An 18,205-nucleotide genomic window follows, 5' to 3' on the forward strand; every position below is an offset into this window, starting at 1 on the left:
TCTTTGCCAACTTAAAAAAAAGCTGTTGCCACACATCACTCAAGCTGTCCTTTCACTCCTGTATATCTCATTGCACTCTTAATGGTGTGTGCCCCATCTAACTTTTTTTCAACCACTCCCCCCCCAACGTACGAATCCATCACCTCCAGTCGCCCCCTAGCCTCCTGTTGGCTGGGCTCGCGTGACTGTTCAAAAGTATCAGCTCCTCCTCCTTTCTCTCCCTCTTGGATTCGTCTCCAACCAAAACAGAGAAAGCCCTGTTCTCTTTTTTTTGCACCTCCCTACACAAGTCGCTGTCCTGCACTGGTCTATCTCTTTTTTCCTCCTCCTCTTGGCTCTCAGCCCACACCGGTGTTGTTTTAGGCATAGCAGTGGAAGGTAAACAGAGAGATTGAAAATTCATGTCAGTCAGTCGGGTGAGAGAGAGGGGCCGTGATGGAGGGAGAGTAGCAGAGGTGGCGAGAGGTGAGGAGGAGGGGGGACTGAGTATGTCAGTACAATTTACTAACACAACAGTGAACAGCGAGGCGGGCAGAGACACAGAGCGAGAGGAGGGAGGCGAGCGAAGAAAGACTCCCAAGTTCACGCATGCCATCTTACAGTTTTGCCTACATTCACACACAGGCCTCCTACGGCGACTTCATATGTGTATTGTTTATTTCCCCAGGCCTTCTGGAGGATATGAACTCTGCAAACGGGTGACAAAGCGGCGATTAGATTTCGAGGTTGCAAAGAAGGAGCAGTTGACAGATGTGCAGTTTGGCCGACGATGGGGTGAAAATGTCATAAGAGCCTCCGTGTCACGGCGTGTGCACTCAGCACCAGCTCATTTCTCATAATAAGCCCAACGCTAAAGTAATCCAATAGCACTGCAGCCCGACTCCAAGCCAGCCGATTAGAATTGACAGGGGCGTTTTGAAACAAGCACGTTTAAACAAAACCAAATGGAAAAGCAAGAAGTGTTTTGCTTTGCAAGGAAGGAAAAATGGCACCCCTTGCACCTGATTTACAATCTCTGTCAAAATGTAACCAAGCAGAATATTTACAAGGCAAACCGGAGGAGGCTCCCCACAGTCGATCAACCGTGCTATCCTGGTGAAGTACATTTTTTTTCCTTGTGCTTTTTTTTTGGGTGGGGGGCACTGTCACACATTTTTAGTTTAAGCGTTTTATTTGCACACCTTTTTCCCAAGTGGAGTTTACTTAACAGTGACATGCAGTATTCCTGTGCAGAATGGTTCTTCCTCAGGAAGGAACCTTTTTTTCCAGGTCTTATTTAAGATTGTGCAGTTTGTTCAACTATCGTATTTAAAAGATCCCAAACAGTCCGTGCTTAGGTTGGCAAGAATTTGTTCTCTTATTTAAATTAATCTGGGCAACCCCCCAAAATTCAATTTCATTATGATTCAGAGGGCTACCATTATTGATTTAATTGCATTAAGCACAGAATTGAGCTCAGGATACATAAATCTGCACAGAATGCAGTTCAGGTCAGTGCAGCCAACATAATCACACATCTGTTATTGAGAAAATGTGTAACAACTTAAACAGCTTGCAAAAACAGGAAAACAAAATCCCCATATTTATTTTTACCTGAGAAATCTCTCTCTAAAGTAGACATGTATTTTCAGTGCTATGGCTTGGACAAGTTTGTTGACGCAGCAACCATAACATTTCATTATTGTGCTTTCAACAGTGTCACCCACCAGACCCTGTTAAAATGCGATTAAAATCGGAATACTACTTCTTTTACCTTCTTTTGTCGCACTGTTTAAGCTTGGTAAGAGCCAAGAACATCCTCGTGGCTCAAAGATAAGTGATTTCCGATTGCTTTGGACAAGGAAAAACCAATGCTAAGCGGCCTTAAAATAATAAATGTCCGCTTGGGCTAGTGAATGAATAATTCTATACATTTCAAGCTGGTGGCACAAATCGTGGTAATAAAAAAATAAAATAAAAAAGATTAAGAGCTGTAGATAAATCGACACACGTGGAAGAATTATTATTTTATGCTGAAAAAAAACCCTCTTCTCCCATGTCCTGCAGGGGACTGCTTTTCCTACCAGTTTAAATGGGCGTAACCCCTTGGCCTTTTAAAAAAAAAAATCACAATTTTCTTTATGTTAGGCTAGGGGCTATAGAATTCCACAGATAATCCAAGTTAATCCCACAACTCTGCCACTACCATCACATGGTGATGAAATATTTAAACCTTTTGGTGGTTTGTCGATCATGCTCCATGTAGACATGCAATAATGGCATGAGCGGATGAGAGGAGCCCCCATTAAAAAAAGGAGTGTGGAAGTGGAGGGAGGTAGGACAGGCAGACCACCAGAGACAAAGCTGGCAGAGGCAAAAGAGCAGAGCTAGTAGGAATGACAGCGTGAAGAAAGTTTGCATTGTAGACAGTGGGATTCCCCCATGGCGTTTCATTCTTTCTTCTTTTGTTCCTTTCTTTTCCTTCCAATAAATCATTGTCTTTTCTTTATCCCAGCAGGCGACACAAAAACCCAACTTTTATTTTTGCCCACTCCTGCCTCTATCCACATCTGACCTCTCCCTCTCATAGACATCCGCTGTGCACGAAGGGAGGGGAGGCTAATTACTGAAGCTTTTACCAGGTCTCGGTAGGCAAGATAGAGTGCATTAATGTCTAACTAGGGGATATACAGGCGGGGTGACAAAGTGAAGACAGTAATGAATGAGCAGAGAATTGACAGTGGAGGGCAGCGGAGGTCAGGCAGTGGAAGTGATTTGAATCATGCCGTCGTCTTCGCTGTCACGACACCCGAGCACCTGTGGGAGACACGACGGACAGGAACGGTAAGTGAAGGAATCGCTCGGGTTGGTTCATTCTAACCTTGTGGGGCAGCCATTTAGACACATGGTATATATCATTTTGGAAACCCATTTGGTGAAGCTTCCATCTAGCCCCTCAGCGACCTACAAGGATAGAGAGGGTCTAGATAGAGGCGGAGTTTAGAGAACACAAAAGTGAGTTTGTAAACAATGATGAGCCTTGAAGAGATTAGCCTAGATAACGGGTTCACAAGCCTTTTACACCAAGTACCGCCTCTGGAATACTTGGCTCCAGCAAGAGGCACCGTAATGTGCAACATCAAAGTGCAGTAAAGAAATTAGCCTGGGGTTCTATTTCTAAAAAGTACTATTATTGTTATTTTTAGCCATTGCAACGTATGCAGTTTAAGCCCACATATTACAGTGATTCAAATTGTTTAACATAAATATATGATATTGTGACAGCATGGTGTTGGAGGGGTTAGCACGTCTGCCTCGCAGTTCGGAGATCGAGGGTTAAATCCCGGTGGGTTCCAACCTTCCGCTGTGGCGTTTGAATGTTCTCCCCAGGCCTGGGAGGGTTTCTACGGGTAATTCGTTTTCCTCCTACATCCGAAAAAACATGAATGGTAGGCTGGTTAAACTCTACATTGAGTGTTGATGGTTGTTCATCTCACTGTGCCCTGCGATTGGCTGACTATCCATTCAGGGTGTACCCCACATACTTTTTGTTTTTGCCGGGGAGAAAAGCGGCTTGGAAAATAAATGAAAATTGCATTGTTGTCGAAAGGGAACTTTTTAGAGGCCAAAAACCAACAAAACTTTATATGATAAACAAAATACTTTTGGCAAAATACAATACAAGGCAAGGGAAAGTACTGTTTCAGTGAGTGTAAGGTGATATGCTGAAAGTTGCTGTGGCAACGTCAAACTGTCACACAAATGGTTTAAACGGTAAGTCAATCTTTTGCCTTGAGAATTACACTACCTGAATGGTTCAATATGTATGTCAGTCATTTCCCCAGGATGTAGCTTCAGAAAACACAACATTTTGCAAATGGTTCCAAGAACATAAGAAAGGTGGTGTGCCTATTTGAAATCCTTGAGGTTTTGGGAACATACTTAGTTGGACATAGTGACTTTAGATGATTAAAAACAAAATAAAAAAATACATGAGTTAAAATCATAGAATGTGGGCTTTAATACACTAGGGTAAACAGCAAATCATGCCTTGAGACTAGTTGATAATACAAAACTATTTTATCAAAACCTAGCAATATTTTGCGAGAAAAAAAGGAGACCCTGAGCCTTTTGTTGATATGATTGTTTTACCAACTTTCATAAAGTTTCTTGTCAACGCGAGTAACTTCATTCATTTTCTGTAAAGCTTATCCTCACAAGGGTCATGGGAGTGCTAGATCCTATCCCAGCTAAATACGGGCACCAGGCAGGGGACACCGTGAGTTTGTGGACAGCGAATTGCAGGGCACAAGAAGATGGACAACCATTCACGCTGGCATTCATATCTGTTTCAATTTTTTTTTAACATTCAGACCTCATTGATTCTCATGTCCATTCTCCTGTTATATTATCACACTCCACAGTTCGTTCTTCATTATCCTCAACTAGCATTCATAACTGGTTGGTTCCTGAATTATATAGAGCATATCCATCCACCCACCAGTATCTCCAGCTGCTTCAATATGCTGCTTATCTCTTTTAACTCAAGCACCAGAGAGAGAGAGCACACAACTTTGATTGACCTCCCACCAGTAACTTTCCGTAGAATGGATTTTTCAGAATGACTCCACCCTTCACACACACACATTGTATTTGAGTTTTTATTGTTCTTATGCTCTTTTAAATTTATTGCATTTTCAACACTGTGACTAAGGATTTGTTTAGACCTAAGGACAGACAGGGCTTGATGGGACAATCCGACACAGGTCGGTGACACAAGGGGTGGGCAACAACAGGGGAAATCAATGGGTATTCACATGGACAAGTTAAGCAAAGGGAAAAGAATAGGGGGGGGAAAACTAACAATGTTGTTGGTCTTTATTTTTTTATGTACAGCAATGTTTCTGCAAACATTGCGTAAAGTAGTGTATAAATGTAACTGAGATTAATAATCACTATAGCAACTGTATGATTCTCTTCAGTTGTTTGAAAATTCCTCCACAACACTACAGGTAGTTCTTTTAACCAGTCTATAAATACAATTGGGTCGAATATACTGTTATATCCTCTTTTATAGTGTTTTATACAATGAAGTGATGCTTCATTAAAACCCAAATGTGTTTTATGTCTGTCTAGAACAGGAGTGAGCAAACCAGTCCTCCGGGGCCACTGTGGGTGCAGGTTTTTGTTGCAACCAATCCAGCAAAGGCACTTTGACCAATGAGAATTCTGCAGAAAACAAGAAGCACCTGACTGCAATCCACTGATTGCACTAGCAGGACACTAGATTGGTGAAAAGGTGGCCTCTTTATGGGTTGGAAGAGTTTGCCCACCACTGGTCTAGCACATAAGGGTGATATTTTCATTCGTTTCAATGTTAAAATTCATAGGATAGATTAGTGCTTCGTCACACATTGATTTAAACTCGTAAATCAAGGTACCACTGCATTATTAAAACGTCCACATTCGCAGGCTGTGTTTCCGCTTCATCTAAGCATGTGCGCATGCTTGTGAATGCCCGAGTGTGCAGAGTAGTAGGGGGCGTGTCCATACCGGGGGAAAAAATGGTCTCCAGATGTGTCCTCTGGCTGCAGTCAAACGCATCTGGCAGATGATGGGTGGAGTGGCTGACATGAACTTGGAAGTGGCAGCCAGGCGATTCCCGATGTGCTTGCGCCACCACGTTGGAGGACTGCGCCTGTGACGTTTGCCTTGGTGGGCGGGGCCGAAGAAGCGGGCGACCGCTGGCTGCCGAAAAGGAAAGAGACGCGCGGAGGAGAGGAGCTGGAGGCAGGCGTGCTCATTGGAAGGGGCGATGCTTATCGGATCGAGGCTACGATCAATAGTTATGCTGCTTTTTATTAATGGGAGGAAAACAGCATCACGTTAAAAAAAAACAAAAAACTTGATTGACGTGGACTTTTTTTTAAAACAAAAATATATATAATTTTAAAAACAGTGCCTGTAGTCCGCATGAACTCTTTTGCCTTGTTTACTGGAGCGCTCCACGCCCGGAGGAAGAGCGACTTCCCCAATTGAGCGTCCCCGGCCACCTGCGCTCCTCTGGCGGACACAGCAGCAGCAGCAGCAGCTCCCGGTGAGCGAGTGAAAAAAGCTTTTAAAATTCAACATTTCTACTACGGTGGAGGAGAGCTTTATGAATTGGTGCGTCACAATTGACTTTTAGTTCTTTTTTTACGAGACTTTTAAACGAAGCGCAGAGTCATTTGGCAGCCAATGAATGCATTGTTTTGCACTCTTGTCTAACAGGCGTTAGCTGGGATGTTTGAGTCGCAATCTTTGGTGGGCTGAAAGCATCTGAAGGAAGAAAGTGAGAGAGACTGCAAAAAAACACTGAGGAGAGGGTGGAACCGAGAGCATGGCTCTGGTACCGCTGTCTCTTTGGGTGCTAACGACTCTCACCTGGGCCAGCCCGCTCCAGGGGTCCATCAGCAGGCATTCCATTTATTGGAACAGCTCCAACATACAGTAAGATCGTTTGCCTTCTATGGTTTGCGCGCGTGCGTGCATGCGTGTGTGTGTAGGGAAGGCAGGGTTATTTATTGTCATCCTTTTTAGAAAGGAGAAATGTGCATTTTTTTGCCCTGCTCTTTCTTTATTGTATCCCGTGGGATACTTTGGATTCATAGTTATTCATCCACTGCATCTGCTGCAGATATTCTGTGTGCGTGTATGTATATGCATTCCAGCTTGATTTAGAACACAGTCCATGCAATATACAGAGGGACATTTATGGTTTAAAAAAGTTGAAATCAAAAAGGTTCAACTGGTGCCACAATAAAACCTTTAACAATCGTAGAGGAATGTTAATTTTGGCATAAACTGTCCTGAGTGTAAAAAAATAAAGTTATAAAGACTAAACCTTTTTTGAAATCTGATAGTTTTTAAACTATTTTGGTGTAAAAAAAAAGTTAAAGGATTTTTTTTTAAACATCACATTTATTATGAGCTGACAGTAAGATTAATAAGATCTGTTAATGAAAAGAAGAAGAAGAATCTCTCCACTGCATATGAGGTGTATTTTTTATTTTTATTTTTACATGACTTCGCTATGACCCGTTACTTTGCCACACCAGTAAACTACATTACTCATTTTGGAGCGTTACCCCAACACTAAATGTTTATGGTCTGCTCTTTGGTTTAACGTGAGGTCATAGTGGTGTGCCCGCGATGAGTGTGCATGCAAGGGCACCAATGATTGCCACCTCGTAAGTCATGCCTCTGCCTCTGATTGGGTGGTTTTCTGTGGTTGTGTGGTTTCCGTGTATATCCAATTGGAAGCTTAAGAATTTTTTTGCATCTTTTGTACTACTGCCAACTCACCAAGGGTGTTTTAAATATGATGAAAAAAACAACTCCCTCTTTAAATAGTAAAATGTAGAAAACACAACTGCAGGGTGACGTTTTCTAATTTTGCATGCCTTGTTTGGCAGCATTCCTTCTTTTAAGTGAGATGCCACAGATATCCAATGAAAAAGGAGCACACACCCAGAGTTAACCCTATGAGGTTTACTGAGCTGCCGCATGCTGTCACATGGTTGAAACGACCTAGCTTTTTATAGCTTAATGGTATTCGTTTCATATTTGGCCATAGTACGAGAGAGCAGATCATCCATTTGAATTGTGGGAATATCAAAAGAAATCCGAAGCTCCCAATAGTAGAACATTGATTTAAACCCTTAGAATAACACTATCCACTCCTAGCCTAGTGGTTTCTAATTTGTCATTTTCTCTTTTCATCTTTTTGGAATACCTGAGAAAATCTAGATGTTGTCTTGCCTGACATATAGTATAGTAGTTCTCTACAATATTCCATTTCTTTTTTTTTTATTGGAGTCCCCCCCACTTTTTTCTTTTAAAACAGACTGTTAATGTACTTCTTATGGACCATTTCACTTGCACACAGACTTTTAGTCGTTCCCATATTTTTTCCTTCACCATCAGCCACGCTCACCCATGCAGGAACAGAACATCCAGCAACAGTCTCTGTTAGTGTCGTCTCTATCTGGTTCAATTAGGAGTGCTTCTTCACGTTGACCCCATTGTGCTGTAGCAGTGTCACTGTTCAATCTCCCCTTCCTCACTCTCCACATTTTAAATCCTCCTGCTCATGTCTACACTCCCTCCGTTGTCCTTTTTGTTGCCCTGCTAATCCGCTCACCCCTCTTTCCTTCTCCATTTAAATGATCCAGCTGCTCATTTTAGTCAGGTTTTTTTGTTCCCGTTCTAACCTTGTGAGTTGGAGACTCAAGACATACATTTTCTTATCGTAAGAAATGAAAAGTAAAATTTGACACCGTAACAAGATACTGGAGTTCTCTTGGCAAGGTCACAGAGAATACAAAGTTACATACACAAATTATCTTCTCCTCCCATCTGCCTTTGTGAGGAACATGTCCCATCTTTCATTTTTAGTTGAATATTGTTTTTACCTCCTCAGTTTTTTTCTTTTCTTTTATTGGGCCCCTAAAACAAAGAGATTAACTGCATGTGTCAGTTTTTATGAGTGTGCTTATTAAAGATGTAAACAACATGAAAACTCATGCGTTTAGACCAGTCGTAACAACCAGCAATTTTAGTTTTACAACAGGAAGTTTCGGAATTTGGAAAATGAACATGGCCTTGAGGGTGTCACAATTATTAACCGAATATGTTGTCTGCCTAAGAATACAAATCCTCTATCCCCAGATTGATGCCACTTATGTTTCTCAAGAAATAAGTATCATTTACTTGCAGTGCATATTTGTAAATCTCCTAAAGGCGTTGTCCTAGCGGTTCTTATAAATCTTCAGTCACTTAATGTTCACCAGATTCCTACCCAGAAAGTATACGTCAATCTGGTCATGTGCTGTTTATATGGAAAAATACTCTTTTGATAACTGAAAATGTATAGCTTAAGAAATTATTTGTTATAAGATTTTTTTTCTTCTGATTTTATTTTCTTGGGTAAAAATAGGAAGCTGCAAGATTGTGATCATAATTTCATAGGCACAATTCATTTAGACTGTTGTTGATTTTTGCATCACTACTACATCCCTTCTAACTATTAACACATTAACCGGTATTTTTGTTATATGTACTTCATTTTAACAAATATTGTGCTGCTTCTTTTGGTGTGCACGGTAGAGCCAACATGAGGCAGAATAAGCCAGTCATACGGGGACATACACAGAAGCTCCTCATTAAGCCACAATTATATTAGCTACTGTACAATGGCTCCTTGAGAAACTCATTAGCAAAGTGACCTGCATATACAGGCACTACTGTACTGTTTTAAATCTATACCTTCCATTTAAGAGTCACTATACTCCCCCAAAAGTCCCATTGGTTAGGACCTAAGAAACAAATATTTGCTTGACTAGTGGTTACTATATGAAATATCCTTATTGGTTGCATTCTTGTTTAAACAAAAATATCAGAACGGCAGACAAACACGCAGCATATTTTATTTTTCCAAGGGCAGTGGCCTTGAATACTTTTCAACCTTCATTTAATTCTTTAGGAAATATTCAAACACACTGAAAGATTTTATAGTGAATGTCTTGAAAAGGTCTTTTTGGAGTAAGTTCGATGTAATTAGGTGTCTTTCTTTGCTGCGTGTACGATTTAGCTCACAGACAAAGGTTATCAGAGAGCAGCTTAATCTGTAACCTGACCCTCCTGATTCCTGAAGTCTCTGCCAATCTTCCTCCCAGCGGCGTAGCCTCATTCGCTGTGTGTCTTTCAGTAAACGACTGTGCTTAATTAAAGAACATTGCGTCTCAGTAGACCCGCCACGTCGCTGATCTTCTTGTCTTTCTTTTGCGTTTCTCCTGCATTACAGTGGCAATGTCCAGTACACAGTGAGGGTGGCCATGAAAGTGCAGTTTAACTGTCATCTACTCTTTCATAAAACAGCGCTCGTAGTGTTCGTATATGTGCTCTTGACACTGCACCACCCACTTGTTGTAAAGGTTCTTGTTGGCATGCGTGTGTCTCGCCAGCGGCGCTGTGGACTCTCCAGAGTTTCTCTCACTTGGCAGTGCGGCGTGGAGGTTTCAAAGGCCAATAATAAACCGCGGTGTAGCTGTCAGTCGGCGCGGTAAACACACTGTAAAAGCTGCAGGCTCCTCATCCACATTCTGACCCCCTCTGAGCTTTCTCATCAACCTCATGAGACCGACTGTTGCTGAGGATTAGCAGCCTCATAAATAGATACAACTCTCATTCACATCCAGCAATATGCTACATTTCTTGCATTAGCTCACACCCTATCAGTCACTCGCCGATATTGTCCCTAGGCGCAATGTGTTAGTTAGATGGCTTGTGTGCGCCAGCATACGTGTGTAAGTTGGTTGTCGGCTGTTACAGATGTTGCTGTTCACTGGTGGGTGACTGCAACAAAAACAAATCCATCAATTCATTAAATCGCACATTATCTTCCACCACCTGGCAATTAGCCACCAGTGTGAATGGGTGTGTGTGATGTGTGTTTATGAGTGTGAGATCTAATAATGGAGCAGCTTTCTAATTTGCATACCGGCTATTTGGTAATATCTCTTAATTTAGCTGTGTTAGAAATGAATCCTTTGTTTCCATATTTTTCATGTCACACATATACAAGCTCGATGGATTTCATCTTGTAGAAGGACCAACGTTTCAAAACCATGTGTGGACCGTATAATAAAACAGTGGTGCCTTGTGAGATGACTTTAATTTCGCCCATGTCATACTCAAAATACACTTATTCAAACATATCTTTGAAAAAAATGGTGTGTTTTTAAAAGAGATAATAGTCATCTATATCACTGTCCTAATTTGTACATTTAGTGATTGCCATTGTAAATAATTAAACAGTTTGAAGTACATTTAAAGATTTGTTCCCTAGTTGCTATTATAGATCGCGAGGTTGTTAGGTTTAGGTTCTTTGTCTATGTATTTATTTCTAATTTTCTTGGTATTATTCTCCCTGTGTGATCACACTTTGATTTCATTCACTTTTTGTGATCTCCCCTCTTGTGTCGTCCACCATGCCTCTCATGTCACCCACCTGTTCCCCTTTATCCCCTTATTTAAACCCTTTATCATTGTCTTCTCCTTGTCAGATTGCTTGTTTAAGTTCAGTTCATTGTCCCTAGTATCTCCTCATGCCCTTGTTTCACCCAGTAAGTTATTTTTTTTGCTCCTTTAGTTGTTACTTTTTGTCTTGGAGTTTTATTTTGGTAAACACGTTTATGATTCTTAAAGAACATTTGAGAAAAACCTCCTCCATCCCTTTTTCCGACTGGCTTCCCTGCAAGTGGGTTCCATCATCCCGCCCTATCACAAATCTTTCCAGAGGTGAGATAAATTGACTCCACTGCTACCATGCAGTGCTCATATCTCAATTTTTTTGTTCACATGCCTAAGCAAAAAATACGTTCTTCATAACACCACTGTTGGTCAATACTCTTTTATTTTGTATAGTGCTTTTTATTGTGTTGCTCACACACACTTTTTAGTTGTATTTTCCGGCAATAGTTTCTGTCTCATTAAAATAAATGGTGCTATAATTGTGCTGGGTATTACTACTTGTGGAACACAAGTACTAACTTCTTATACAAGGAAGGCATGTGTTATATGTGGGTGAGTTAGAGTGAGCGAATCACTGTCAAACTATTGTTTAATATTTTGCTACAAATTCAAATTATGTCATTGCCACCTTACTTTACAAAACTTACACAATTCTGTCACAGACTTTCTGTGGCAGGGTCTTGATGTGCTCAAATTCCAGATTCGTTTTCAGAAGTGCTGCCACTAAAGTGGGGACGGTATGTCCAAGTGTTTGTCATTTTCAAAAAAAGTGTAATTTACGGTGTCCAAATTGTATTCCTTAACACAAGTGAAGCTGGAGGACTTGCTCTAGTGCTGGTTTATAAGTGGTTGACTAGTGTAGATTTATGTATCCACTACCTAGTATGGTGGTTATCATAAGATTTCCTTTAGAATTCCCACTGGAACATCTCTTCCCATGTTTGCATCTGTTTTCTCTGCTGCTTTGGTTTCATCCCACATTCTCTTAATTGAAGACTTGAGTTTGGTAGGTTAGAGTTGCATTTTCTATGTGACATTCAATTGAGTAACATCTGGAAAAAAATGTTCTACTCCCACTAGTTTTAATGCAACATATGTTTTACTTTTACTAGAGAATTTTTGTTTAATGCATGACATTGAGTTGCCTTTTGCTTACTACTTTTGCGTTTGCCTATATAAATGTTATTGGTTGTGTAGTTTCTGTGTTTTGGTTCGTGTGAGATACTTCTGCCTGGGATACTGTCGCAGTGACTGTATTTCACGAATCCATCATAAACACTATGGATTTGACAGTGATTTGATATTATTTTTGTTGATTTTACACACCTCTGCCTGTGACTAACCAACAACCAGTCCTAGGGGTATTCTGCCTCTTATCTAGTCGGCTAGGGTATCGCAATGAGGACAATCATTTGAAGATGGATGTGCCAAGCTAACTGACTGATGTAACCTTTCCTATGGAACGATGATTTAGTTATTCTTTAATCATAGCAAAGAGCTTAAGGATCATGATAATAATGCAGATCATGTTTCACAAATGCACCCAGTCATTCCCACTCTCTATTTAATACAGTAGCCTTGATGTGTGTGTTTGGAGAGAAATGTACCTTAGACATTAAACAAGCCAATCAAGCGGCCTCCTGACAGGAGTGCAAACAATCTGTCTCCCAGCCCCACTTAGCGTGACAACATTTACATTTATGAATATGTGCACAAGGAAGACTATTACTCATACTATCTAATGGCGTCTGTATTTTTCAGCGTGATTAGTATGTACAAGCCATCCATCATGTACTTTTTGCACTGTTGCTAGATGTCAGATAGTTACTCTGTATGCACAAGCTCCGCAATCATCATAGCAGTTATATAGATCCAGCCATGCGAATGGTCATTAGTCAAAATAATAAGGCCTTGTAGCATGCGATGCAGTGAGTTGCCTGTTGGTTTACAGTAGTAAAGTGTTAGAGGTTTTCATTTTCTTTTCTTTTTTCTTTTTGCCTGCCGTGCTGCAGACACTTGCACCCGGGCGCCATTAATTAGAGACAATAGGGAACACACCTGTGTGATGGATGGCCACTGTTGGCATAATAAGACACAGTGGTCTTCTTTGCTCTGTGTGCAGTAAATACACTTTGTTGCTTTTTTGGATGCCAGTAAAGGAAAGGGGGGAAAGAAAGTCATTAGCGTCTCAGCTTCCCAAGTTTACGCCCAAAGAGAGCAGTGGTAAATTTGCCCTTTGTCATCAAATTATAACCAAACAAGAAAGCCATTTCATTGCTGTATCTAGAGGGAGGCTTATACAAAAGTTTGGGTGAACTTCTATTGTGTCAGTTTGTGTAAAAAAAAAACCTTAGCGTCTTTATCTAGCCAAGCCACATATTCATTTGTAAAATCTCAAAGCATACCACATAATATAAATGCCACCAAAAAATGTAGTGAATTAAAGATGTGGTGCCAGTGAAAAAGTCCAACTTCATATTTCAGTCTGCCTACAAACTGGCATATGTCAATAAAACAACAATATATTATTTGAAGTAGTGAAACATTCGAGAAAGTATTGCTGCGCAGCATTCTCTATTCTTTGTTAGTCCCGTGATTGACAGGTGATAAGTCCCACTACCCCGCCTTTCTCACTAAATCAACTGCCTCCATGACCCTAACAGGATTAGAGGTTTAGAAAAAGAATGGCTTTAAGGCTACATTGACACAAAAATGACATTTTCCCACACTCAGGAAAATATTTACTGTAATGGCATGAAAAAAAGAAACAAAATCTTAAGAACACTATTACTGGTGACCCATATCTGACACCTTAAATGGAGGAAGTCCTTTCAGGAAAAGGCACAAAAAAAAACAACAACCCCGTCCCTTATCAAAACCCTTTTAGTATTGTATGTGTATAGTATGCTTAATATGTTTTTATACTACCAAGTGTCAAGGCAAACCGATCCCATGTTTAATTCATGTCACTGTACAATTGGTTAAATTAATGAAAAAAATTAAAATGCAGTTGACTTAAAATAGATTTTGAGTATAAATTAATGGCTATGTAGAAAAAAAAATAGTGTTCAAGTTTTTTTAATTTTTTCGAACTAATATAGCATGCATACAATCCCAGTTCAATCCTCCTTGTACGGTGCTTGCATCCCAGATAATAAATGTACCTTAACCAAGTCTTATATTACACAATTACTCGTAGAACACTCAAATTGATGTGCATAATAGGAAAAGCCATAAAAATCCAACTCTACTTTGTCTTAATTGGCTGTTTCATTTCCTCCTGTGCTGATGAGAAACTCATCAGAAGCACTCCAGTGAAAATGAAGTATTGATGTCCAATGTTAACTGTGATTGCTTTGAACTCAAACGTTGGCTCAGAAGGTTTAAATAATGTAAAGCCCATTAAAGCTGGATTTGCAAGTTGATTGGATGACAATTGAGAACAAGTGACTGATTTAAGGACCTCATAGAGCCGTATATGATCAAACCTGGCAATTTTTCGACAAAGCTGTAGTCAGAAACTTGGCTTCAGTATAAAAGCTCCTCTGGGACCTTCAAGTTCTGTAAAATTTTGGAGTCAGTCTCTGGGAATGTTTGGTTCAAAACCACCCAAGCATTCATTTATGGACATTACAGCGGGCAAAGGACCTACAGCTAACTTTTCCAACAAAGTTAGCTGCCCTACAAAATGTGGATGTAGGAGGGAGGCATTTAATTTATATTTCTGAGATTTTGTGTGAGCAGAGATTTTTACTGACACAGACGATCTGGGTTTAGAGATAGAAAGGTCTCGGCATATTCCATTACAAGGTTGCAAACGGCTTGTGAGGAAGCAGTTTGCTATACGTACTTAAAGTATTAAGGTGTAGCTAGTATATAAGGACTAACACATATGTAAAAAAATGCACTTTGTATGCAAGGTGATTGAAAAGTAACACCCCCATTCTAAAATTCTTATTTATCATTTTTTATTTTTTTGTAGTGCTATGTCCAACCGTGTTTATAAGGCTTTTTAAATGTGAAACACGACAACCAATGAGAAAGGAAAACAAGCACGAGTGCAATTCCCATACATGATCAAACATACATACAAAAAAAGAGAAAATACGAAAACATGAATAGGGAGTAATTTTTCAATCACCCTCTATAAGGTGTGTCACTTAAAAGTTTAATTTTTGGAGCGTTGACAGGGAAAAATATTTTTTGTGTGTAAAGCCTTTCATAAACATCCATGCGGATTGCTTGTTTTTAAATGTTTGCTGTAAGAGACATTTTACTGGAATGAGACAATGCAGCTTTAGTACCTGGTTGGTGAATCGGTAGTCCCCCGCTGCTGTGTTGGTAGTCTTGGTTCGATTCCCGGCGTTGTGGGTTGTGTCAGGAACGGCATCCGGCGTAAAACTTGTGAAAAATCTATCATGCGGATCGACTGCTTTGCTGTAGCGACTCCTGAGGGGATGAAAAGGCAGACAATATGGTTTTAGTCGAATCAGAGCTTGCTGGAAAAGACATGTAGTGCATTTTTTAAATGCCACTGAAAAAGGTACCACCACTTTTATTAGATGCTGTCACTAGCACTGCTAACTGCAAATACATGTCATTTAAAACGACATAGCCTCAAGCTAATAAATACCCATTATTTTTCCTCCCCTGACAGCCAAATTGAAAACTGACCACCTCTCCTTTCCCCTTTGTTATTTAAAAAAAATGAATTTTCCCCACCTAAGTGTTAAATTTAAACAGATTTTCCAGAGAGAACAAATCCCTCAGCCAAAGCCCGGAAGCAAACAACCCACGCACGCACACACTTGTTGAACTGATGCTGAGTTTTAGTGGCGTAATCAGGTGGCAATAACAAGGCTGTGTTGTTTACAAGCTGCTTTTATCCATGTATAAATATATATAATACGTGCGGATGTATGTGTGCGACATGTGTTTCAAGTCGCTGCTCTTTGAGCCTCTGCACACAACAGCTGTGCCTATGGCATGTTTGTGGCATGCAGGCTAATGATGGCAGCTCTCCTCTCGTTTGTAGCCTTATGCTGGCTCTGCTCACAACAGACACAACTGGAATTATATTAATAAAGCCTAGTGACAACAATAAAAACATTCTCTCCGGAGGTACATACACGTAGTCATTCAACCCACACGGCCAGCCAGAGATGCAACTTAATGGCACTTAATATGGTATGGTTCCGTCTGTAAATTTCCACTATGGCTGCTGGTCAATATGGAAATTTCCATTGGAAACTAATATGAACAACCTGGTCTCAACTGAAACCATCTAGAGGATTTTTAAAGATACTTTTGTGATAAAACCAATGCATAGACACCACTCAGAGTGGTCAGGACCTGCTTCCTCATGGGAGGGCATGTGGGTGGAGTTGAGGAGGTCTTCAAAGTATTCGGCCCATCGATTCACAACATTCCGAGTCGAGGTCAGCAGCACCCCATCCCCACCCCAGACTGTGTTGATGGAGTACCGCTTTCACCTCCTGAGACATCGAATGGTGGTCCAAAAGTCGTTCTCCATGGTCTCACCAGACGGGTACATCCCGGGTGGCATCTGTATATGTTTTTAAGTGGTAAATGGAGTCAGTAGATGAAAAAAAGAACAGTCAGGAGAGACACTTTATTATGAGGGCAATTAAGGTCCTCAAGTCAACAAACGCGCACTATGCCGATTCCACCCACGAAGAAACCCAATGTCTTTAATTGAGGTTTTATCCATTTAAGCTGTCACAAAGAGACCAGTGCTGAAAGCTTTTTAACCGCTCTCATCTCCGTAATGACGCACATCACAGAGTTAATGTGTCTGTCTGAGCGTTCTTTTTTTTCTTCTTTTTCTCCTCCTAGCTGAACGGACTGGTAATTATACGGAAATTGGGGTATGGCTAAGTGAATTATGACCTTGTTTCACCGTAGGGTTTGAATGAGTCAAATACATTGCCAAAACCAGGGTGGCAGGCCTGAAATGCTAGTTACATGGGAGCTCGGTGTATGAATATGACTATTAAGTGATGTGTAATTATAAACAAAACATTTATACAAAACTTGACATCATCTTGGCCCTCAAGCGTGCTTTGGCATTGTCTCAGTTTGCTTCTTTAGCTTCTGCTCTCACTGACTGGTTGTGTGAGCCTTGGTGTCACTGACATCCTACGCACACTCACACGCACTTTTTTCTTCCCCTTTTCAGCCTCCCTGTTGACTTCTCTGTATCGCTTCTTCCCCACTTTCCTTTGGATCATTGTGCGACGTTCAAGTCTCTCCTCGGTGCATTTCACTGATTCCTTCCTGCTTGTTTATGAGGAATTAAAGTTCCCGACCTGGAATCGATAAATCCAGCTGCACTTCAGCAAAACATTGAAATTTCCACACGTGTACATTTGTTGGAGTCACTGTGGAAATTGACTTGCATACAGTAAATTACTTAATGCCCCCTTTTTTCTTTAATCAACACACTTTCCTAGATAGTTATATGATGCACAAAACAAATGCAGGCATGTGGGTAGAGATGCCAGACTGAGAGGGCTCTCTTGCACAGGGGTATCAGGGTGGTTCCTTTCTCAAGGGCACCCAGATGATTTACGGGAACTAAATTTCCATGTCTACTAAAAACACTTTCCATTTTGTACACCAAGGGACTCAAACTGTGGCCGGTAGAACTACAAATTGCAACCCTGAAGGTAGCATTAATTCAGTGGTGACTCATTGCTTTAGAAAATCAGGGGAAATGAAATAAAGTGCAAAAAAATTGATTAGGACATACCTAATTAAAACATAACATCTTATCATACGATTTAATACCCTACTAATCTTGTAACCGACTCCGCAATTCTGTCATTGAACATCCATCTTCCAGGAAGTAGAATAAACCAATAATGGTTATTAGTGTCAGTCATCCTGTAAATTGCCATTCAAGTAGCACAGTCAGCAAGCTTTGAATTTCAACATGAATGGGATCACAAATTCTGCCTAGCAACAGGTGGCTTACTGTTTGGGTTTGTTTTCAATGTGATGAATTTTAGTGGTTTTGGAAGTCACATTTCTTATGTGATGTGTAGATATATGTATTTTAAACAAGTGATTGCTTAGCAACCCATCTTTTCCCCATTAAAAAAAACGTCATGTCTTAAACCGTACTAAATAT

At 40.5% G+C, this 18,205-nt stretch overlaps 1 protein-coding gene and 1 long non-coding RNA gene across 3 annotated transcripts in view; one reads left to right on the top strand and one right to left on the bottom strand.

Annotated features, from left to right (window-relative positions):
• Window positions 1-2,103: 2,103 nt before the first annotated feature.
• LOC144073579 (uncharacterized) lies at window positions 2,104-5,685 on the bottom strand. The gene is made up of 2 exons (XR_013300107.1): window positions 5,533-5,685; window positions 2,104-2,796 (listed from the first exon to the last, which is right to left on the bottom strand). It is a non-coding gene; the product is annotated as an uncharacterized LOC144073579 (long non-coding RNA).
• The window catches only part of efna3b (ephrin-A3b), a 56,861-nt gene continuing 43,937 nt past the window's right edge, over window positions 5,282-18,205 (top strand). The window contains exons 1-2 of one of the 2 annotated variants that reach the window (XM_077599542.1): window positions 5,282-6,076; window positions 6,250-6,468. In XM_077599542.1, coding sequence (XP_077455668.1) covers window positions 6,359-6,468 — 110 coding nt within the window. In that variant the 5' untranslated portion in view covers window positions 5,282-6,076; window positions 6,250-6,358. Of the gene's footprint in view, window positions 6,145-6,249; window positions 6,469-18,205 lie in introns of both variants that reach the window. The other variant, XM_077599541.1, reaches the window with a different exon arrangement.

Source organism: Stigmatopora argus, chromosome 4, assembly GCF_051989625.1.
Source record: "Stigmatopora argus isolate UIUO_Sarg chromosome 4, RoL_Sarg_1.0, whole genome shotgun sequence".
NCBI lineage: Eukaryota > Metazoa > Chordata > Actinopteri > Syngnathiformes > Syngnathidae > Stigmatopora > Stigmatopora argus.